General features: G+C 42.5%; 1 protein-coding gene across 1 annotated transcript in view; it reads left to right on the top strand.

Annotated features, from left to right (window-relative positions):
* LOC140202593 (coiled-coil domain-containing protein 91-like) overlaps nt 1–21,095 on the top strand; it is a 194,453-nt gene that overhangs the window by 49,945 nt on the left and 123,413 nt on the right. The window contains exons 4-6 of the mRNA XM_072267633.1: nt 5,575–5,753; nt 15,058–15,261; nt 16,032–16,136. Coding sequence (XP_072123734.1) covers nt 5,575–5,753; nt 15,058–15,261; nt 16,032–16,136 — 488 coding nt within the window. The remainder of the gene's footprint in view (nt 1–5,574; nt 5,754–15,057; nt 15,262–16,031; nt 16,137–21,095) is intronic.

Below are 21,095 nucleotides of genomic sequence, written 5' to 3'. Positions count from 1 at the left end.
AACCATGGGCAGGGTAAAAATACTCAAAGTCCCCGAGTCGATCGACTCCCGAGTCCCTGATAGCAGGCGGCAAAAGGGAGAAACTCCCTGCCATAAACCTCCAGGCACCGTCAACTTGCCGATGCCTTGGAAGCAGCCGACCACAGTCGACACCGAGTCCGTATGTCTGAAAACTTCGAGCCTTCGACCAGCCCCTCCGATACAGGCTCCCGAGCGCCATCCTCTGCTGAGTGCCTTCGACCTCGCCCCGGCCACTGAAACACACAAATCCAAGGATCTTGGGGCCTTCTGCTCCAGGGATTCCGGTTACCACACAGTAGCAGTGGCAGCAAAGCGGGCATTTCAGAAGTTTTCCAGATGTTCCTCCGTACTCTCACGTCCGTCTCCATCAATACCTGGGGATACGAATTGACAATAAACTGGACTGGTCAAACAACACTGAGGCTGTCTACAAGAAGGATCAGAGCCGTCTCTATTTCCTGAGGAGACTGAGGTCCTTTAACATCTGCTGGACGATGCTGAGGATGTTCTACGAGTCTGTGGTGGCCAGTGCGATCATGTTTGCTATTGTGTGCTGGGGCAGCAGGCTGAGGGTAACAGACACCAACAGAATCAACAAACTCATTCGTAAGGCCAGTGATGTTGTGGGGATGGGGCTGGACTCTCTGACGGTGGTGTCTGAAAAGAGGATGCTGTCCAAGTTGCATGCCATCTTGGACAATGTCTCCCATCCACTACATAATGTAGTGGCTGGGCACAGGAGTACAATCAGCCAGAGACTCATTCCACCGAGATGCAGCACAGAGCGTCATAGGAAGTCATTCCTGTCTGTGGCCATCAAACTTTACAACTCCTCCCTTGGAGGTTCAGACACCCTGCACCAATAGGCTGGTCCTGGACTTATTTCGTAATTTCCTGGCATAATTTACATATTACTATTTAACTATTTATGGTTTTATTACTATTGATTACTTATGGTGCAACTGTAACGAAAACCAATTTCCCCGGGATCAGTAAAGTATGACTATGACAAATCAGAATTGTGCACGGTCCCCTACTTGACAGATTACAGATATCATTCATTCACCGGAGAGGCTGCGTGCGCTGTTGTCGCGCCGCTGTCTTTCTCAATTTTCTGTGCAATCAAACGGGTCATGTCTATCTTTCCCATGTAGCCAGTCATTTTTACTTTTTCTTTTATTTATGATTGTTTTCACCAAGTACTCACTGTTTATGAACCCATGAGTTTGTCCGTTTTCTGTCTTTTACTTAATTTGAAAACTCGAATGTCTCTCTGTGTTTCAACAGGTAGGTAGTTGTTTCGGGTTTGTTTAAAACTTCCTCATCACATCTGTTAGGTTTTGTAACTTCAAAACATAAAACTAGTTGAAAGAAAAAACATGGAGCCTGGATAATTTGTGTATTCTTAGTTTTACTTTTAGTGAGGTGTGCACTTATGATGAAGTGAATTGATGATGTGTGCCATTCATATACTTTTACAGATAACCTGCAATGCATTATATACACAATAAAGAATGCTTAATCAAACAATATATTTACAAGATTGCTGAAATGTTATACACACAACAGATCTCACTGGTGAACACCAGTCTGTTCTGAACTCTGTAGGCAGGAGTATTCTCAGACATTGATTTTGTATTGTTACGTACCCCGTAACTGGGTTGCCAAACCAGCAGAAATGGACCATTTAGTTGGAGTCTGGATTACTGGAACTAAGAAAGTTTTATTAAAGAAATAAGTAACACCGTACTCTAATCGTAAGGATATGAATGCAACAGATTAGCAATGATAAAACACACATGTACACAGAACTAGGGTAATAGGAATCAAATAAGCTCTATCGCAGTCTAGGGGTAAAATGATCAGTCTCAAGTGACGCAGAATTCAGTTCAGCTTAGCGCAGTTCGCAGTAATTGCTGTTGTGCCGTTAGAGAGAGAGAGAGGGAATATGCAAATCTGATTCAGACAGACCTTTGTTCTTCGCAGTTAGCTTTCGGGCGGACCCTTTGTTATGTCTTTTGTGGTCACCGACTGTGACCCCTCCGTTCCGGATACGACCGTTCTTCCGTGGTGAATCCGGCACCCAGGCAAGGGCGGACACACACACCAGGTTCCTGCCGATCATATCTTTGCACCCTGTGCGTCTATGGTCGGTTCCCGCAACCAGACCTCCAAACTCCCACCAACTTGTGGGGGCACACCGCTTTTCCAGGGTCTCGTTATCTCATGATCTCGTGGTGTCTGTCTTGCCTTAACGAACCTGTTCTTTTCATCCCCCTGCTGGGGTATCGCCTGTCCATCAAACTTCAAACGGTTCAGGTTCAAAGCAATCAGTCTGTCAATACTCGGACTGGTGTCTCTTTCCGTTATCTCTCTCTCCTCTCTCATTAACATTTTGAATGTTTCTCCATTGTCTCACTTGTCTCTCTCATTAGCATCAATCTTCTGATAACTTGGTTTCTCGTCACAGTATTCTTTGACAATCATGGCTCCATACTTCCTCAAACACATACAGATGTTTTCTATCTCCTGGCTGAGCTGCATTAGCAGGACTGACTAGATGGACTCATTGTTTCACCCTGTTCATATTTCAAATAACCTATTTCTTCCAGCTTTGTTCTCCCCTTGCTATTTATTTCTTGTATCCAACTGTTCACTATTGCATTGGATAGAATTCCTTTACACTCTCATTCCACACCAGGAGAGCCCTTTACTTCTTCTTTGAATACAGACCCAACTATTCTTCTTGTACCACCACTCTTTGGCTGATCTTGAACTTTGAAGAATATCTCAGTTTAGTTCTACTTACTTTCGCTGAATTATAGGAGCAGCAAAGGTTCAAATTATGCCCTTCCCTTTGCAATATAAATGGAAATTCATTTTTTCACTTTCCTTCCTTGCCTTTTTCTAGTGCATTGAGGATTCCGGTGCTACATCCTACTCTCATAAAAACCTCAAATTCATCACCTTTGATGTAAATTTCCACCTTATTGCATGATTTAATTCTGATTCTTTCCTTTCTCAGGGGATAGATTAATAATTAGTTGAAAGCCTGCAGGCTTCCCTAGCTCTTGTGAGTAGATCTCCTCCCATCCCTGTCCACATTGTTGTTTCACCTCCTTCATATCTGATGATTGACACTACATCAGTGTTCCCAAGTTGTCTTCATTTTACCTTAATTTTGGTTAATCCTCTCAGTCGTATCTGTTTTCATTGTCTCCTGTCCAGAGCCATGTTGGGCTTTCCCTTGTCCTTCCCTTCATTGTTCACATTCAGTGAATAATCCCCTCTAGTTTCTGCCATCACGAGATACACTCCGCCCCCCTCCACCTTTTCAAAATTCAAAAGAGCTTGTCCTCTGAGATACTCTCATTCATTCTTTCACTTTCATTAACACTCTCTTCCCATGTAGTTACAGTACCAGCAGTTTTACCTGTTTTCTCAAATTATAAAAAGATAATCACTTCTTGCAGGTTTAGGTGCATTTTACTTGTACCAGATCCGTTTTACTGTACTGTTTAGGGCTGAATGATGGGTTCTGCAAAATAGATATGTTCTGCACTTGGTGACCGATTATGATCAGTTAACGCAGTGTACTGAATTTGATGAGGTCTCATCACATCTCTCATTCTACTCTGCAATTTTAATCCATGATTAATTTCTAACTTCTCACAAATATGATGAAAAATCTATTAATCTGAAATACTGAAGATTTAAATCTACTGATGTAGCTTGAATCTCTTGAGTATTTTCATAATTTTCGGTTTTTATTTATGTAAGATAAGCTGTAATGTTTAATATTTTCTGAATTATAGTAACTGGAAGCATGGAGGTTGTTATACTTAATGCAGATTTCCCATAGTTTGAAATTGAAATGTAGGGGTTAAATTTAATTTTAAGCAAGTTTCTCAAAATTTGAGAGAAAGGTGATAGAATATTAGGTCAATATTAAGGTTGGTTAAAAAAAAAATTATGTTGTTCTCACTTGGCATCTTTTGGTAGTTTTAATATGCCTGGAATAACCTGGAATTCATTAATGATAAGAAATGGAAATAAGCTTGAATAATTGACTATTTATAAATATTGTAATATTTATCAGGTGGGATAGTGTCATAAGGAGGTGGCTGGGAACGGACCCAAGTGCAAGACACAGATACTGAAGTACTAGGGACAGGACTAGGATACAGGATGAGAGCTAGGACATGGACACGAAAACTGGGAACCCGGAACAGGACTGGACAAGAGAGCTAGGAGCCCGGGCTTGGACTCCGAGCCAGAGACAGGACAAGGACCCAGAACCTGGGTCTTGCCTCTGACTCGGACCCCAGAACTAGGCAAGGACGTGACTTGGCTGGCAGGCAGGATGAGGCTGGAGTCTTCAGACTTGAGGCGAGGCAGGGGACCAGAGACTTGAGGCGAGGCAGGAGACCAGAGACTTGAGACGAGGCAGGAGACCAGAGACTTGAGGCGAGGCTGGAGACCAGAGACTTGAGGCCAGGATGGGGACTTGAGGCTTGGGGTCTTGAAGCTTGGTTAGGGGCGAGGCTTGAGGTTTGGGGTCTTGAAGCTTGGCTAGGGGCGAAGGCTCGAGGCTTAGGGTCTTGAAGCTCCTCCTGGGCAGGGCGCGGATCACCTGGACAGGGCGCGGATCTCCACCCGACGGAGGCAAGGGACAGGAAAGGACAGAACCAACCACAGGGTAACGACAATACGGCCTGGCTTACTCGACAGAGGCAAGGGAGAGGAAGGGACAGAACCAACCGTAGGGTAATGGCAAGACGGCCTGGCTAACCTGGCAGAGGCAAGGGACAGGAAGGGAGCTGGGTATAGGGTGGCTCCAAGACAAGACTTCAGGCGAGATGAGGCGAGAGTTACAGGCAAGACAAGGCAAGGCTTCAGGCAATGCCAGGCGAGACAAGAACTTCAGGTGAGGACAAGAACAATCCAGCCACCACGCCCTGGTCTCTGGAGGTATTTTTGTAGCCAGCCTCAACGAGAATCAGCTGCCACAATTAGTGCTCAACAGGAACAGAAACAGGGTAGACAGGAAAACCTGGAGCAAGGGACAATGGACCGGACTGTGAACTGGAATGCGGACTTCACGGACCGGACCATGACAGATAGAGAGAATGGATAAAAGATTGTTTTGTGTTGAAAATATTACACAAATGTTTAACAAAAATTTGAACTGTTATATTACTTTGGGTCTCCATCATGCCTGGAGGTATGATGGAACGAAGGATGAGATTTTAATTTTCTTCACTGTTTGAAATAATTGCTTGCCTTTTGGAAGTTAATATAATGAACTTGGGGAAAATCTCATGTTATAAAGTTGCATTTTGTCACCAGAGAATATCTTTGAAATTAGAATTTTGATACAATATACTCAATGCTTCAAATATGTGCAGAGTAAAAGTATCATGCTACTTGTAGCTACATATGTGTAAGATATTAGATGCCAATATGTTCAGTGATTTTAGTAGTTGTCATTGGGTTATTTTATTTTGATTCATCTGGAGTCTTACGATGTCATTGGATATATTTTTGTCCTAGGGCCAGGGGTGGAGCTGGGCCAAAGAAATCCTCCAAACGTCCTCGTCAACGAGACAACACAGTCATTTGGAAAGAACACTTCAAAATCTGTCCTCTTTGTAGATACTGAACCTGGCTCTGATTTGAGAGTTGAGTCAATGGAAAATGCCACTGTAGAACAAATTTCATCATCAGAAAAGGTAGAGTATTGAAACTACTACTGTATTTAAGGATATGGATTCCTTCCAAATGTAAATTTAAGATGACTGAAAAATATCATGATTGATGGGTTACACGCATGTTACACGCTGCAATAATTATTACTGTCCACTTTATTCCTTGCACAAAGTTTTGCGATTTTCAGCAGGTTTATCTTTGTAAGTAGTGGACAGAAAAGCAGTGGAATTAATCCAGTGTGGTAAGCTCAGTGGTACAAAAATAATATATTAATGGAGAATTAGGTTAGGAAATTAAAGTGTCCGTTAAGTCAAGAAAGCTGTCAAATGCATGTGAAAATTCAAAAGGAAAATTAATTTGTTTTTAGCGTGGAGTAAGCCCTTCTAGTCCTTTGAGCCACGCTACTCCAGTAACCCCCAACAAATCTGATTTAACACGAACCTAATTACAGGACAATTTATAATGACCAATTAACCTACTCAGTACATCTTTGGACTCTGGGAGGAAACTGGAGCACCTGGAGAAAACCTATGCATTCCACGTAGAGGGTATACAGAGACTCCTTACAGAATGGTATCGGAATTGAATTCCAACCTCTAGAAAGCACCAAGCTGTAATAGCATTGTGCTGACCACTATGCTACCATGGTGCCAAATCATGATGATGATCAAGAAAAAAAGAATTAGTGAATTGAGAGTAATTTGCATCTGGAGTTCTGTTTTCTAAGCCATGTTAACGAGGAGAGATGATGCTGCCCTGGAAGTTCTTCAATAAGCATACCAAAAACAGGAGAAGGAGTAGGTCATTCAGCCCTTGGAGTATGTTACTTCATTCAACAAGGTCATAGCTGATTTTTTAACTTTGAACACCTCCATGTTATCCTCCATATTTCTTGATTCCTAATAATATCTGGAAGTGAGACAGAATGTGTGGAATTAAACTTACAGTTTAAGGCACTGGTGATGCCCAACAAATACCTACTGGTGATAAAAATCAAAACAAAGGAAACTATTAAATACCTTAAAATGAACACTTTATTAATAATGATCTATGCTAACAATGGAGAGGCAAGCAAAGGGCGGTCAAGACAACGCTGGTGTAGGTGTAAGCGAGGCATGGTTGTAGCAAGGAGAGTTGAAGACAAAGCAGAGTTAAGGCAAGAGGAGCGAGGAAAGTCCTGATGTCTGACTGATTTAAACACCGGGCTGAATTGATATGTCGGGTATGGGCCGAATTGTGGCAGCAGGGTCCAGCCCCCGAGTGGTCCAAGAGCAAGGGACAACTCAGTGTTTGGATGATTTAAGTGACGGGCCAGATTGAAAAGTTCAGGCTGTTGGGCCCAGAGGTAAGAGCCAGTTCTGCTCACTGCTCAGTGACGTTTGCTCAGCTCGATACTGAACTGCATTGTGGCTGCAGTGATGCCCAGCTTTGCGTCTGTGACTTTACAATGTTTACTTGGCTTTGTGATGAACTATGTCTATTGCCTGCTCCAGCTACAGTGATGTCTAGCTTTGCGTCTTTCATAAAACTCCAGTTCTGAATGCTATTTGCTTACTTTTATTCTTTTGCATGATTTGATTTTTTTCTCTCTCTCTCTCTGCACATTGGGTGATTTTTTTTAATGGTTCTTTTGAGGTTTCTTTGTTTTGTGGGTGTGTGTAAGGAAACGAACCTCAAGGTTGTATAATGTATACATACTTTGATAATAAATGTAGATTGGACTTTGAAATTGGAGCGGTATGAAAAATCTGCACTTGCTTTCTCTGTGGATTCCCCCACTCCACACAGCAACACTCGCTGCATGTGAAGCCCAAGAGATTAGGTGCAATTGATGAACTTAATTTGTGCAAATGCTCCAGGTGACTTTTTATCCACCAGCATTGCAACGGCAATATTAACGGAGGAAATCTGAATCAATCAGGTGTATTACTATTGACTTGTATGTCATGGAATTTGTTTTGCGACAGCAGTACAGTGCAACAACATAAAATTAGTATACATTACAATTTCATGCTTTTTAAAAAAAGAAATAATGAGAGTTTGGTCATGGGCATTTAAGAAATATGACGGCAGAGGGGAAGAACCTGTTCATAAGTTGTTAAGTGTGGATCGTAAGGCTGTGGACAGTTGAAAGAGGAAGAGAATGTGATTTGGAAGTGATGTCATGTCCCTGAGGTTTGATGTATTTGTGGCTGTGGCAGAATAGGACTGGGCAGTTAGGGAAACAGTTGGGCCAGGTTCTGTAGATGGTTGGCAGGCAAAAGTCACGTGGATATGGGAGATGTTCTAATTAATATCAGTAGTGAGGGAAAATAGTGTATGTGATCAGTGGATAACCATCCTGAAATAAGACTGCGCAGTGTATTGCCCCAGAGCTCCAAAAGCTTGGGTTTGATCCTGCGTGGCTTCCCGTGGGGGCTTTGGTTTCTTCCATATCCCAAACCTATGCTGGTTGGCAGCTTAATTATCGACTGCAAATTGCCTCTAATATAGGTAGGTGATGGGTCTGTGAAAGAGAATAAATAACAGGAAAGGAGTAGTGGATTAGGATAGAGAGGATTGCTTTGAGAGGTTGCTTAGACTCTGGGCTGAATGGCCTTCTCTGTTGTATGAATATCTAAAATCAACTTGTTAGTGGATCAAGACAATGGATTTGATGGCTGCGAATTGGATCAGGCCAGAAGCACGCCTGAGATGTAAGTTCAGGCTGTCTTCTGTATGATTGCCACTTAATTAATAGGCCATGGATGAATGTATTGAATTCTGCATAGATGATGCAAAAATATGTATTCCATACTTTGTGTTGTCTTTATGTATTCAAGTGATCTTGCAATGAATGCTAGTCATGCAGTATATATTGCAGATTCTGAATTAATTTACAATATAAACCATGACAGAAAAATAATTGAATTTTATCAAAAGCTCAGTGGCATAGTATTTAAAACTGTGGAATTATTTCATTAAAGTAATTTGTAAATGCTTTTATTGTTTAGTGCAGGAAAGAAGGAATTAAACAATCTTCCATTGGAATTCATATGCACAGGTTCTATTATTATAACTAGTAGTTTATGGTTAATAGGGCTTCAGGTATGAAGGCTTCATTAAATCTGCTTCCAAAATGCATACTAAATATAAACTGTTTCTTTAGTAACTCTGAAGCCAATGTATATAGTAGTTTAGGGTGCAATTGAAAGTCTTTCAATTTCAATTTTGTCGTACAAGGCTGATTGAAAGTGATTAAATACAAAAGGTTGTTTTGAACAAAGTGCTGTTGGTCAAGAATGAGGTATGTGGTATTAATCTTGCCTGCCCTGATGGCTTATGGATGACTCTGCTGATCAGTCATCGTGAGGGAATTTGGATTTTGTGCTTGTTTTCTGTAGGAACTGGATGTGAAGTTTGACTTTGCAGAAACACTTGGAGCGAGCTGCCTTGAAGCTCCTGAGTAAGGGTGTGAAAGAAAGCACAGCCGAAGTTCTCCGAAGTGAAAGTGATTGTGGTAGTTCCATTTGTTAAACTGGTAAATCCCTGGGCTCAGTTGATACCAAAGTAACCAAGATAATGCTCAAGTGACTAATGCTTGTCATTAAGTCATATTTTGGAAATAGCTGGCAGAACAACTTAACTGTTGATTTATTTTGATGCCAGATCACAATGTGCTGAAGTTGGAAGTTGAACTTTTATGTAATTATTGTGTGGATATATTTTGTGCTTGGGGTATAGACTTCAGAAATTAAGATTTATTTTCTTCTAGTATGTTGACCAAACTTTCTAGTACTGTAATTTTTCATCCGACATTTAGAAAGAACTTTTTTTAAACTAGCTGGATGTGTTGCAAACTTTGTGTGTACGTCCCCCCAAAAATGTTAATTCTTAAAAGTTGCAGACGTGGTCAAGAAGTTCAGTTGTTGTTCAGACAAAACATCAGAATGGGGAAGAATGTGATCTAAGTGACTAGGTGTCAAATTTCTTGCTGTTGCCTGTTTGACTCAGAAAGGGATTGGGAAGGTAAATGCTGTTATCTAGTTGCCGAGGCTAGAACTTGGAGGCTAAGGGGATGGTCATCTGAGATGGAGGGGAGAAATTTATTTATACTGTTGATTGTATCTTTGGTATTCTCTATTAGGGCTGTGGATACTCTATTTTTGACTGTAAAAATGATGATTTAGACTCTGGGAATTGAAAGGAATGGGGATTGGATGGCAAAATGGATGAGGCGTGGTATCAAAGATGGGTGACTGAAAGGCTGAACAGGCTTGAGATTCAAGATTCAGGTTTATTCATCATTCATCAATTCGGTGAAGGAAGTCTGAGAATCAGAGCAGGAATGTGGCGGAAGCCATTTTGAATTTTTCGTTTTTTCATCGGAGTTAAGAGAGGCGGGACTGCGCAGGCATGTGATATCGGGCAGTGAAGCGCGGAAGATTTAAAAGGTCAGAAATCCTGATTCGGGTTTAATTCGGAGAAGGAAGTCTGAGAATCGGAGCGGGAGTGCGGCGGAAGCCATTTTGAATTTTCTGTTTTTTCATCGGAGTTAAGAGAGGCGGGATTGCACAGGCATGTGACGTTGGCCAGTGAAGAGCGGAAGATTTAAAAGAAACACAGCCTGATACAGCGGGCAGTGGAGTGAGTCGGGAGCAGAGTGAAGGCCTAAGGGCTTTGGCTCAACGGGCTTAGGCGGAAATGGGCGAGACGAAGAAAGTTTGGTTTTCAATTTTTCCCATTATTTGAGGAAAGGGGGGAAGTATGAGTGTAAGGGCAGTTTGTTGTTCTCGGTGTCAGATGTGGGAGGCCCTGGAGTCTCCCAGCCTCCCAGACGTCCACATCTGCGCCAGGTGCGCCGACTGCAGCTCCTAAGGGACTGTGTTAGGGAACTGGAGCTGCAGCTCGATGACCTTCATCTGGTCAGGGAGAGTGAGGAGTTGATAGAGAGGAGTTACAGGCAGGTGGTCACACTGAGGCCACGGGAGGAAGACAAGTGGGTCACGGTTAGGAAGGAGAAGGGTCAGGTACTAGAGAGTACCCCAGTGGCTGTGCCCCTTGACAATAAGTATTCCTGTTTGAGTACTGTTGGTGGGGGACAGCTTACCTGGGAGAGGCAACAGTGGCCGTGCCTCCGACACAGAGTCTGGCCCTGTAGCTCAGGTAGGGAAAGGAAGAGGAGGGCAGTAGTAATAGGGGACTCGATAGTTAGGGGGTCAGATAGGCGATTCTGTGGACGCAGTCAGGAGATCTGGGTGGTAGTTTGCCTCCCTGGTGCCAGGGTCCGGGATGTTTCTGATCGCGTCCAAGATATCCTGAAGTGGGAGGGTGAGGAGCCAGAGGTCGTGGTACATATAGGTACCAATGACATAGGTAGGAAAAGGGAAGAGGTCCTGAAAGGAGAATATAGGGAGTTAGGAAGGGAGTTGAGAAAAAGGACTGCAAAGGTAGTAATCTCGGGATTACTGCCTGTGCCACACGACAGTAAGAGTAGGAATGGAATGAGGTGGAGGATAAATGCATGGCAGAGGGATTGGAGCAGGAGGCAGGGATTCAAGTTTTTGGATCATTGGGACCTCTTTTGGCGCAGGTGTGACCTGTACAAAAAGGACAGGTTGCACTTGAATCCTAGGGGGACCAATATCCTGGCGAGGAGATTTGCGAACGCTACTGAGGAGACTTTAAACTAGAATGGTTGGGGGGTGGGAATCAAATTGAAGAGACTAGGAGAGAGGAGGTTAGTTCACAATAGAGAAAGCTAGTAGACAGTGTGTGAGGGAGGATAGGCAGGGGACAGAGAACGGGAGCACTTAGACCAAAGATGTAGGGGAGAAGGAAGAAAAAGATAATAAAGTTGTTTGCTCCATTAGGGATAAACAGAGGGTAAGAGGTGGAGAGTTTCTTAAATGCATCTATTTTAATGCTAGGAGCATTGTAAGGAAGGTGGATGAGCTTAGAGCATGGATTGATACCTGGAAATATGATGTAGCTATTAGTGAAACATGGTTGCAGGAGGGGTGTGATTGGCAACTAAATATTCCTGGATTTCTTTGCTTTTAGGTGTGATAGAATCGGAGAGGCAAGAGGGGGAGGTGTTGCATTGCTTGTCAGAGAAAATATAACAGCGGTGCTTTGGCAGGATAGATTAGAGGACTCGTTTAGGGAGGCTATTTGGGTGGAATTGAGGAATGGGAAAGGTGTAATGACGCTTATAGAGGTGTATTATAGACCACCTAATGGGGAGCGAGAATTGGAGGAGCACATTTGTAAGGAGGTAGCAGATATTTGTAGTAAGCACAAGGTTGTGATTGTGGAAGATTTTACTTTTCCACACATTGACTGGGAAGCCCATTCTGTAAAAGGCCTGGATGGTTTGGAGTTTGTAAAATGTGTGCAAGATAGTTTTTTGCAGCAATACATAGAGATACCAACTAGAGAAAGGGCAGTGTTGGATCTCCTGTTAGGGGTTGAAATAGGGCAGGTGATGGAGGTACGTGTTGGGGAGCACTTCAGGTCCAGTGATCACAATACCATTAGTTTCATTATAATTCTGGAGAAGGATAGGACTGGACCCAGGGTTGAGATTTTTGATTGGTGAAAGGCTAACGTTGAGGAGATGCGAAAGGATTGAGAAGGAGTGGTTTGGGACAATTTGTTTTATAGGAAGGATGTAATAGAAAAATGGAGGTCATTTAAAGGTGAAATTTTGAGGGTACAGGATCTTTATGTTCCTGTTAGGTTGAAAGGAAAGGTTAAAAGTTTGAGAGAGCCATGGTTTTCAAGGGATATTGGAAACTTGGTTCGGAAAAAGAGAGGGATCTACAATAAATATGGGCAGCTTGGAGTAAATGAGGTGCTCGAGGAATATAAAGAATGTAAAAAGAATCTTAAGAAAGAAATTAGAAAAGCTACAAAAAGATATGAGGCTGCTTTGACAAGTAAGGTGAAAATAAATCCAAAGGGTTTCTACAGTTATATTAATAGCAAAAGGATAGTGAGGGATAAAATTGGTCCCTTAGAGAATTGGAGTGGACAGCTATGTGCGGAGCCAAAAGAGATGGGGGAGATTTTGAACAATTTCTTTTCTTCGGTATTCACTAAAGAGAAGGATATTGAATTGTGTAAGGTAAGGGAAACAAGAAGGGTAGTTATGGAAAGTATGATGATTAAAGAAGAAGGAGTACTGGCGCTTTTAAGGAATATAAAAATGGCTAAGTCTCTGGGTCTGGACAGGATATTCCCTAGGACCTTGAGGGAAGTTAGTGTGGAAATAGCAGGGGCTCTGACAGAAATATTTCAAAAGTCATTAGAAATGGGGATGGTGCCGGAGGATTGGTGTATTGCTCATGTTGTTCCATTGTTTAAAAAGGGTTCTAAGAGTAAACCTAGCAATTATCGGCCTGTGAGTTTGACGTCAGTGGTGGGTAAATTGATGGAAAGTATTCCTAGAGATGGTATATATAATTATCTGGATAGACAGGGTCTGATTAGGAACAGTCAACATGGATTTGTGCGTGGAAGGTCACGTTTGACAAATCTTATTGAATATTTTGATGAGGTTACTAGGAAAGTTGACGAGGGTAAAGTGGTGGATGTTGTCTATATAGACTTCAGTAAGGCCTTTGACAAGGTTCCACACAGAAGGTTAGTTGGGAAGGTTCAATCATTAGGTATTAATATCGAAGTAGTGAAATGGATTCAGCAGTGGCTGGATGGGAGACACCAGAGAGTAGTGGTGGATAACTGTGTGTCAGATTGGAGGATGGTGTCTAGTGGTGTGCCTCAAGGATCTGTACTGGGTCCAGTGTTGTTTGTCATATATATTAATGATCTGGATGATGGGGTGGTAAATTGGATGAGTAAGTATGCAGATGAAACTAAGATAGTTGGAGTTGTGGATAATAAAGTAGGTTTTCAAAACTTGCAGTGAGATTTAGACTACTTAGAAGAGTGGGCTGAAAGATGGCAGATGGAGTTTAATGCTGATAAATGTGAGGTGCTACATTTTGGTAGGACTTCAAAATAGGACATACATAGTAAATGGTAGGGCATTGAAGAATGCAGTAGAACAGAGGGATCTAGGAATAATGGTGCATAGTTCCCTGAAGGTGGAATCTCATGTGGATAGGGTGGTGTAGAAAGCTTTTGGTATGCTGACCTTTATAAATCAGAGCATTGAGTATAGGAATTGGGATGTAATGGTGAAATTGTATAAGGCATTGTTAAGGCCAAATTTGGAGTATTGTGTACAGTTCTGGTCACCAAATTATAGGAAAGATGTCAATAAAATTGAGAGAGTACAGAGGAGATGTACTAGAATGTTAAGCAACACACATCAAAGTTGCTGGTGAATGCAGCAGGCCAGGCAGCACCTCTTCCTAGAGATGCTGCCTGGCCTGCTGCGTTCACCAGCAACTTTGATGTGTGTTGCTTGAATTTCCAGCATCTGCAGAATTCCTGTTGTTTGTACTAGAATGTTGCCTGGGTTTCATCTCCTAAGTTACAGAGAAAGGTTGAACAAGTTAGGTCTTTATTCTTTGGAGCGTAGAAGGTTGAGGGGGGACTTGATAGAGGTATTTAAAATAACGAGGGGGATAGATAGAGTTGACGTGGATAGGCTTTTTCCACTGAGAGTGGAGGAGATTCAAACGAGAGGACATGAGTTGAGAGTTAAAGGGCAAAAGTTTAGGGGTAACATGAGGGGGAACTTCTTTACTCAGAGAGTGGTGGCTGTGTGGAACGAGCTTCCAGTAGAAGTGGTTGAGGCAGGTTTGATGTTGTCATTTAAAGTTAAATTGAATAGCTATATGGACAGGAAAGGAATGGAGGGTTATGGGCTGAGTGCAGGTCAGTGGGACTAGGTGAGAGTAAGAGTTCAGCACGGACTAGATAGGCCGAGATGGCCTGTTTCTGTGCTGTAGTTGTTATATGGTTATATGTGTACATACATCAAACATACAACCAAATGTGTTGTTTACGTTATCAGCCAACATACCTGAGGGTGTGCTGGGGGCAGTCTGCAAGTATCTCCAGACCTTCCGGAGCCAACAAGCCCACAATGCTTGGCAACAAGATAACAAAGCAAGTCCCTTTCAGAGGGGACACGTGGTTTCCTCCCATTGCAAGTTGCTTAAATATCTATAGTTTATCAAAATGCAAGGTATTGCTTCTGTGTATAGTGTATACACTTGTGTATACTCAAGAGTAATTTTTTAATAATAAAAGTGAAAGTAGCAACCCTCAAGATTTTGTATTTTGTTGTTTGTCTTATTGTGAATTTGTGTTTATTTAAATATACTTCTTGGTATTTGTTTTTAGTCAACCATTTTTAAACCTATATTGCAGGTTCAGGAAACGTCTCCGTCATTGTCTGATAGTGTCATAGCACCAGGAACTTTGCAAGAAAATGATCCTCGACACTCTGCAGATCTTGCAGACAGCCCATTACCCATAGAAGCAAACAAAATTGAAGTAAAATCAAAAGAAACACTGGAAGATGTGGAGGCGAAGCTTTCTGCTGCTGAGAAGGAGAAGTTTGAAATGAAAAAGGTACTATGGTGTGCATTATGTTTTTTAAATTCATTGACACAATGCTTATTTGTAATATTTCCATTGTTAAAAATACAAATCTTTCACGAGGAGTATGATTCAGATTGGGTTAGTTTTACGCACCTTGTCTGATTCCAGGAAGCTGCTTTATCAAACAATGTAGCTACAAATATCCTTGCCAGTGGCATCTTTCCCAAAGAAGTACAAACTTTTCACTCCAAAAAAAATTAATCTGGCCATAAATTACGTTGTTCTTTATTTTGATCGGAAGTGTATTAGCAAACCTAAACCTAGTGTGATTTTCAATATATTTATCTTTTTGGGGGTGACATGCAGTGGATGATAATTTGTTTCTGTTTTGTGTATTTCTTTGGTGATTTGACCATTAACTAAGATTGTATACAACTTCCATTTCTTAACTGACTGCAAAATGAAATGATAAGTTAATATTGTGCTCCTGATTTAATGGCCCCAGTGATTTTTGTAATTGATTAGTGTTTACATACTAAAGCCAGCTTCACATCAACCATTTTAGCCTCTTCCAAGTATTTCTTGGTTCTGTGGAATATATTATGATTACACTTGGCTGTTTCTTTCAATCAATCATGATCAGGAAAGTACTATAAACAAAAACTTCAAAAAGCATTACAGGAGAAAATCGTCATTTCATCTCACCAACTTTAAGTATTACTTTAACAACAAATTAAGTAAGCTATTTTTTCTGTATGCTATATGTTTTATGTTGTGCCAATTTATTTCAACTTCTTAAGGCATTAGCAGAGATGCTTGAGAAGTATTCAAAATTAGAGGAAGAATATTTACAAGAGAAAAAAGCAGAGGAAATTTCACACCAAGATCACTACAATCAACTTCAGGTAATTGAATGCAATTTGAGTTAATACATAATGTTGGGATTTGAAAAATATGCAACTTGTACCATATGGGGAAGTCCTAAATTTATCATATTGCTTATGGATTATCACCCTGGTTGTTTTAGCATTTTAAACGGTAACCTCTGACTATTCAAGGAAATGATTCAACTGGGTGGCCTTTAATAACAAAGTTTTAAATTTGTGTTTATACAAGGTCACCTATCTAATCAGTTGCTTTCTCGTGAGGCAAATATAATCTATTTTGATCTACCTTTTATTATCAAAATAAATCAAAGTAAATTTATTACCAAAATACGTATATGTCACCATCTACTACCCTGAGATTTATTTTCTTGTGTGCATTCACAGTAAATACACATGAACACAATAGAATCCATGAAAAACTGCACACAAAGCTAGACAAACAACCAATGTGCAAAAGACAATAAACTGCGCAAATACAACAAAGGAAAATAAATAGATAGTTGTAGAGTCATTGAAAGTGAGTCCATAGGTTGTGGAATCAGTTTAGTGTTGGGGTGAGTAGAGTTATCCACTCTGGTTCAGGAACTTGATGGTTGAGTGGTAATCACTGTTACTAAGCCTGGTGATGTGGGATTTAAGATTCCTGTACCTCTTTTCTGAATATAGCAGTGAGACGAGAGCATGGTCTGAATTGGTGGGAGTCCTTGATGAATGCTACTTTCCTGCAAAAGCATTCCTTGTAGATGTGTCCATTGGTGGAGAGGGCTTTATCTGTGATGGACTGGGCTATATCCACTACTTTTTGTAAGCTTTTCTGTTCAAGAGCAGTGGTGTTTCCATACCAGATCATGATGCAACCAGTCACGTATACTCTCCACTGTGCACCTTTTGAAGTTTGTCAAAGTTTTAGATGACATGCAGAATCTTAGCAAACTTCTAAGAAAGTAGAGGTGCTGCTATGCCTTCTTTGTAATGACACCTACGTGCTGGATCCAGGAAAGAGCCTCTGAAATGATAATGCCGAAGAATTTTGAAGTTACGGACCCTATGCACCGCTGATCCTCCAATGAGGACTGGCTAACGGACCTCTGGTTTCCTTCTCCTGTAGTCAGTAACACCGATGGGCAACAAAGATTTTACTTCCTGAATGCTTTTTGGTGTACCTATGGATTTTGGACTGTTGATCATGAAAATCACCATGAAATTTCCCTATCATGCATGATTTAAAAAAATTGCTTACATTTGTTCATGCCATCAGGTTGATGGTAATCAGAATGTCGACTTCTCTAACTTCCGCTAATGCCCCACCTCCCCCTCGTACCCCATCTGTTACTTATTTTTATACACACATTTTTTCGCTCACTCTCCTTTTTCTCCCTCTGTCCCTCTGAATATACCCCTTGCCCATCCTCTGGGTTCCCCCCCCCCCGCCCCATCTTTCTTCCCGGACCTCCCGTCCCATGATCCTCTCATATCCCTTTTGCCAATCACCTGTGCAGCTCTTGGCTCCATCCCTCCCCCTCCTGTCTTCTCCTATCATTTTGGATCTCCCCCTCCCCCTCCAACTTTCAAATCTCTTACTAACTCCTCCTTCAGTTAGTCCTGACGAAGGGTCTCGGCCTGAAATGTCGACTGCACCTCTTCCTAGAGATGCTGCCTGGCCTGCTGCGTTCACCAGCAACTTTGATGTGTGTTGCTTGAATTTCCAGCATCTGCAGAATTCCTGTTGTTTACATTTGTTATTTTAATTCATAATTCAAGTCAAAATGACTGATGCCAAGATTAAGGAAGGCATTTTTGTTGGTCCACAAATCAAATAGGTTATCAATGAGAGGAAATTCAAATAACTTCTACTGGGACGAGAGAAAATTGCATGGAAGACATTCAAAGGTGTTGATGAAAATTTTCTTGGCAACTTCAGAGAACCAAACTATGTATAGCTGGTTGAGAACATGCTTCAAGCATACAAAACCCTGAAGTGAAACTTGTCACTAAAGATTCATTTTCTGCATTCCCATGTCAACTTCTTCCCTGCAAATCTTGGAGCTGTCAGTGATGAGCACAGTGAAAGGTTTCACCAGTACATTGCAGTCATGGAGAAAAGGTATCAGGGCAACTGGAATCCATCAATGGATTATTGTTGGATATTTAAGCAAGGCACCTTGGGTACTGAATACAGATGAAAATCACCAGTAAAACATTTTTGGCTCAGTTGAACTATTGCATTCAACCAAGATGGTGCCGCATTGAGCGGCTGTCTTGCAAGCTCTGTCCCAACTTTACAGTATACTTTTAATTTCTGTGATTTCCTTCACATTTCTTGTTCAAGTCTCTGATAGTCACATCAGCTATGATACACTGACTCTCCTGAACATCGAGAATGCGGCATTTACCCACTACGTGCAGCCTTTTCTACTCTGGGATTCCCTACTTTCGCGATCAATGGGAGACTTACCTACTACACCGCCGCTACCTTGGAAGTGGCATTGGAGGCGAGGGAGAAGGGCCGGCGTTCTGGTGAGGTTGAGATGGCATGCTAATCGGCCGCTGCTCCCTAGAATACTGCTGGCTAACATTCAGTCCCTGGACAATTAGCCGAGTGAACTGAGAGCCAGAATCTCCTACCAGTGGGAAACGACCTGGCTGATGGAGGAAATACCGGATCATGCTATTGAGACCTCTAGGTCTCCCTGTTCCGGGCGGACAGGGAAGAGTAAAGGAGGTGGGGTATGCTTCGTGGTCAATAATGCCTGGTGCGACCCTCAGAACGTGCATGCCCTCAAAGCCTTTTGTTCCCTGGATTTGGACTACCTGGTTGCTGTGTAGACCTTTCTGGCTGCCTAGGGAGTTCACGGCTGTTATCACAGCTGTGTGTATTCCGCCACAGGCTGATACTGACCTGGTTCTCAAGAAATTGTACGAGACCATCAGCACCCTGGAGACTGCACAGCCGGAGGCTGCCTTCATTGTCGCCGGTGACTCTAATAGAGCGTCACTGACTAAAGTCTCTCTGAAGTTTTGCCAACACGCCCAGGTGAGCACACAGGAACATAGCATACTTGAATACTGCTACTCTCCCTTCCGCAACACTTACAAAGCGTTCCTCCGTGCCCCCATTTGGAAAATCAGATCACTGCTCCATTTTGCTGTTGCCAAAAATGTGTGGGCATGTGGCCAAGTGGTTAAGGCATTGGACTCATGACCTGAAGGTTGTGAGCCCAGCCGAGGCAATGTGTTGTGTCCTTGAGCAAGGCACTTAATCACACATTGCTCTGCAACGACACTGGTGCCAAGCTGTATGGGTCCTAATGCCCTTCCCTTGGACAACATTGGTGTCATGGAGAGGGGAGACTTGCAGCATGGGCAACTGCTGGTCTTCCATACAACCTTGGCCAGGCCTGCGCCCTGGACAGTGAAGACTTTCCAGACGCAGATCCATGGTCTCGCAAGACTAACGGATGCCTTTAATTAATTTAATTTAAAAATACAGGCAGAAGCTGAAACAAAAGGCAGCCACAGTTAAAACCATCCACTGTTGGTCCGACCAGGATGTTGTCGACTGGAATGATTTCCATGATGAGGATGTCTCCGAGTTCACGGAAAGGGTCACGAGTTTCATCCGGAAGTGCATCGAAGATATTGTCCCCCTGAAATTGGTCAGGGTCTTTTTAAAACAGAAACACTGAATCAATAGTTCCTTGCGAGCAGCACTTACCACGTGAGACAGAGCTTACACAGCCAGTAATCAGCTAGAACTCAAGAAATGCAGTTATGATCTCTGCAAAGTCATCAAGGCAGCGAAACAAGACAGAGACAAGATTCAGACTCAACTTTCCACCAACAACACACGCAGTTTAAGGCAAGGTCTGCATACCATCGCAGACTTCAAAGCTAAACCCAGTGGAGTTTCCAAGTTCGATGCCTCTCTCCCAGACGAGCTAAATCTTTTTTACTCTTGATTTGATGTCACCAGTACTGAGCCCCTGAGGAGTCCTGCTGTTGGTGCGACCGACAGCTTGGTCATCTCTGAGGCTGAAATACGCAGGTGTTTCCAACAGGTGGACAGTCACAAGGCTGATGGACCGTAGGGCATTTCCAGGGTGAGTACTCAGGATGTGCGTGGCACAACTGGCAGGTGTGGTTACAGACATTTTAATCTCTCCCTCTCCCAGTGTAGAGTGCCTTCCAGCTTCAAAACGTCCACTATTGTCGCTGTACCTAAAAAGACCTAGGTAACATATCTGAATGACTGGCGTCCTGTCACACTCTCCTCAATAAAAACCCAATGCTTTGAGAGGCTGGTCAAGGACTACATCTGCAGCATGCTGCCACCCACACTGGACCCCCTGCAATCCACCTACTGACACAGCTGATCGACAGATGACACAATAGCCACAGCTCTACACACTGTCCTTACGCATCTGGAGAAGAGGGAAGCTTATGTGAGAATGCTATTCTTGGCCTGCAGTTCAGCATTCAACACCATAATTTCCTCCAGGCTCAACAAGAAGCTCAGAGATCTTGGCCTTCACCCTGCCTTATGTAGCTGCATACCGAACTTCCTGTCAGATTACCAATAGGTGGTAAGAGTGGGCTCCCTCACCTCTGCCCCTTTGACCCTCAACACAGGTGCCCCTCAGGGCTGTGTACTAAACCCCCTCCTTTACTCTCTATATACCCATGACAGTGTCACCATCCACAGCTCCAATCTGCTAATTAAATTTGCTGACGACACCACACTGATTGGCCTAATCTCAAATAAGAATGAGGCAGCCTACAGAGAGGAAGTCATCACCCTTACACAGTGGTGTCAAGAGAACCATCTCTTCGTCAACGTCACAAAAACAAAGGAGCTGGTTGTGGACTACAGGAGGAATGGAGACATGCTAACCCCTATAGACATCAATGAATCTGGAGTTGAGATGGTGAACAGCTTTAAGTTCCTCGGCATAAACATCACCAAGAATCTCACGTGGT

The sequence above is a fragment of the Mobula birostris genome, chromosome 9 (genome assembly GCF_030028105.1).
Source record: "Mobula birostris isolate sMobBir1 chromosome 9, sMobBir1.hap1, whole genome shotgun sequence".
NCBI lineage: Eukaryota > Metazoa > Chordata > Chondrichthyes > Myliobatiformes > Myliobatidae > Mobula > Mobula birostris.
The sequence above is the reverse complement of the archived record's forward strand: the minus strand, read 5'-3'. Positions and strand labels throughout refer to the sequence as shown.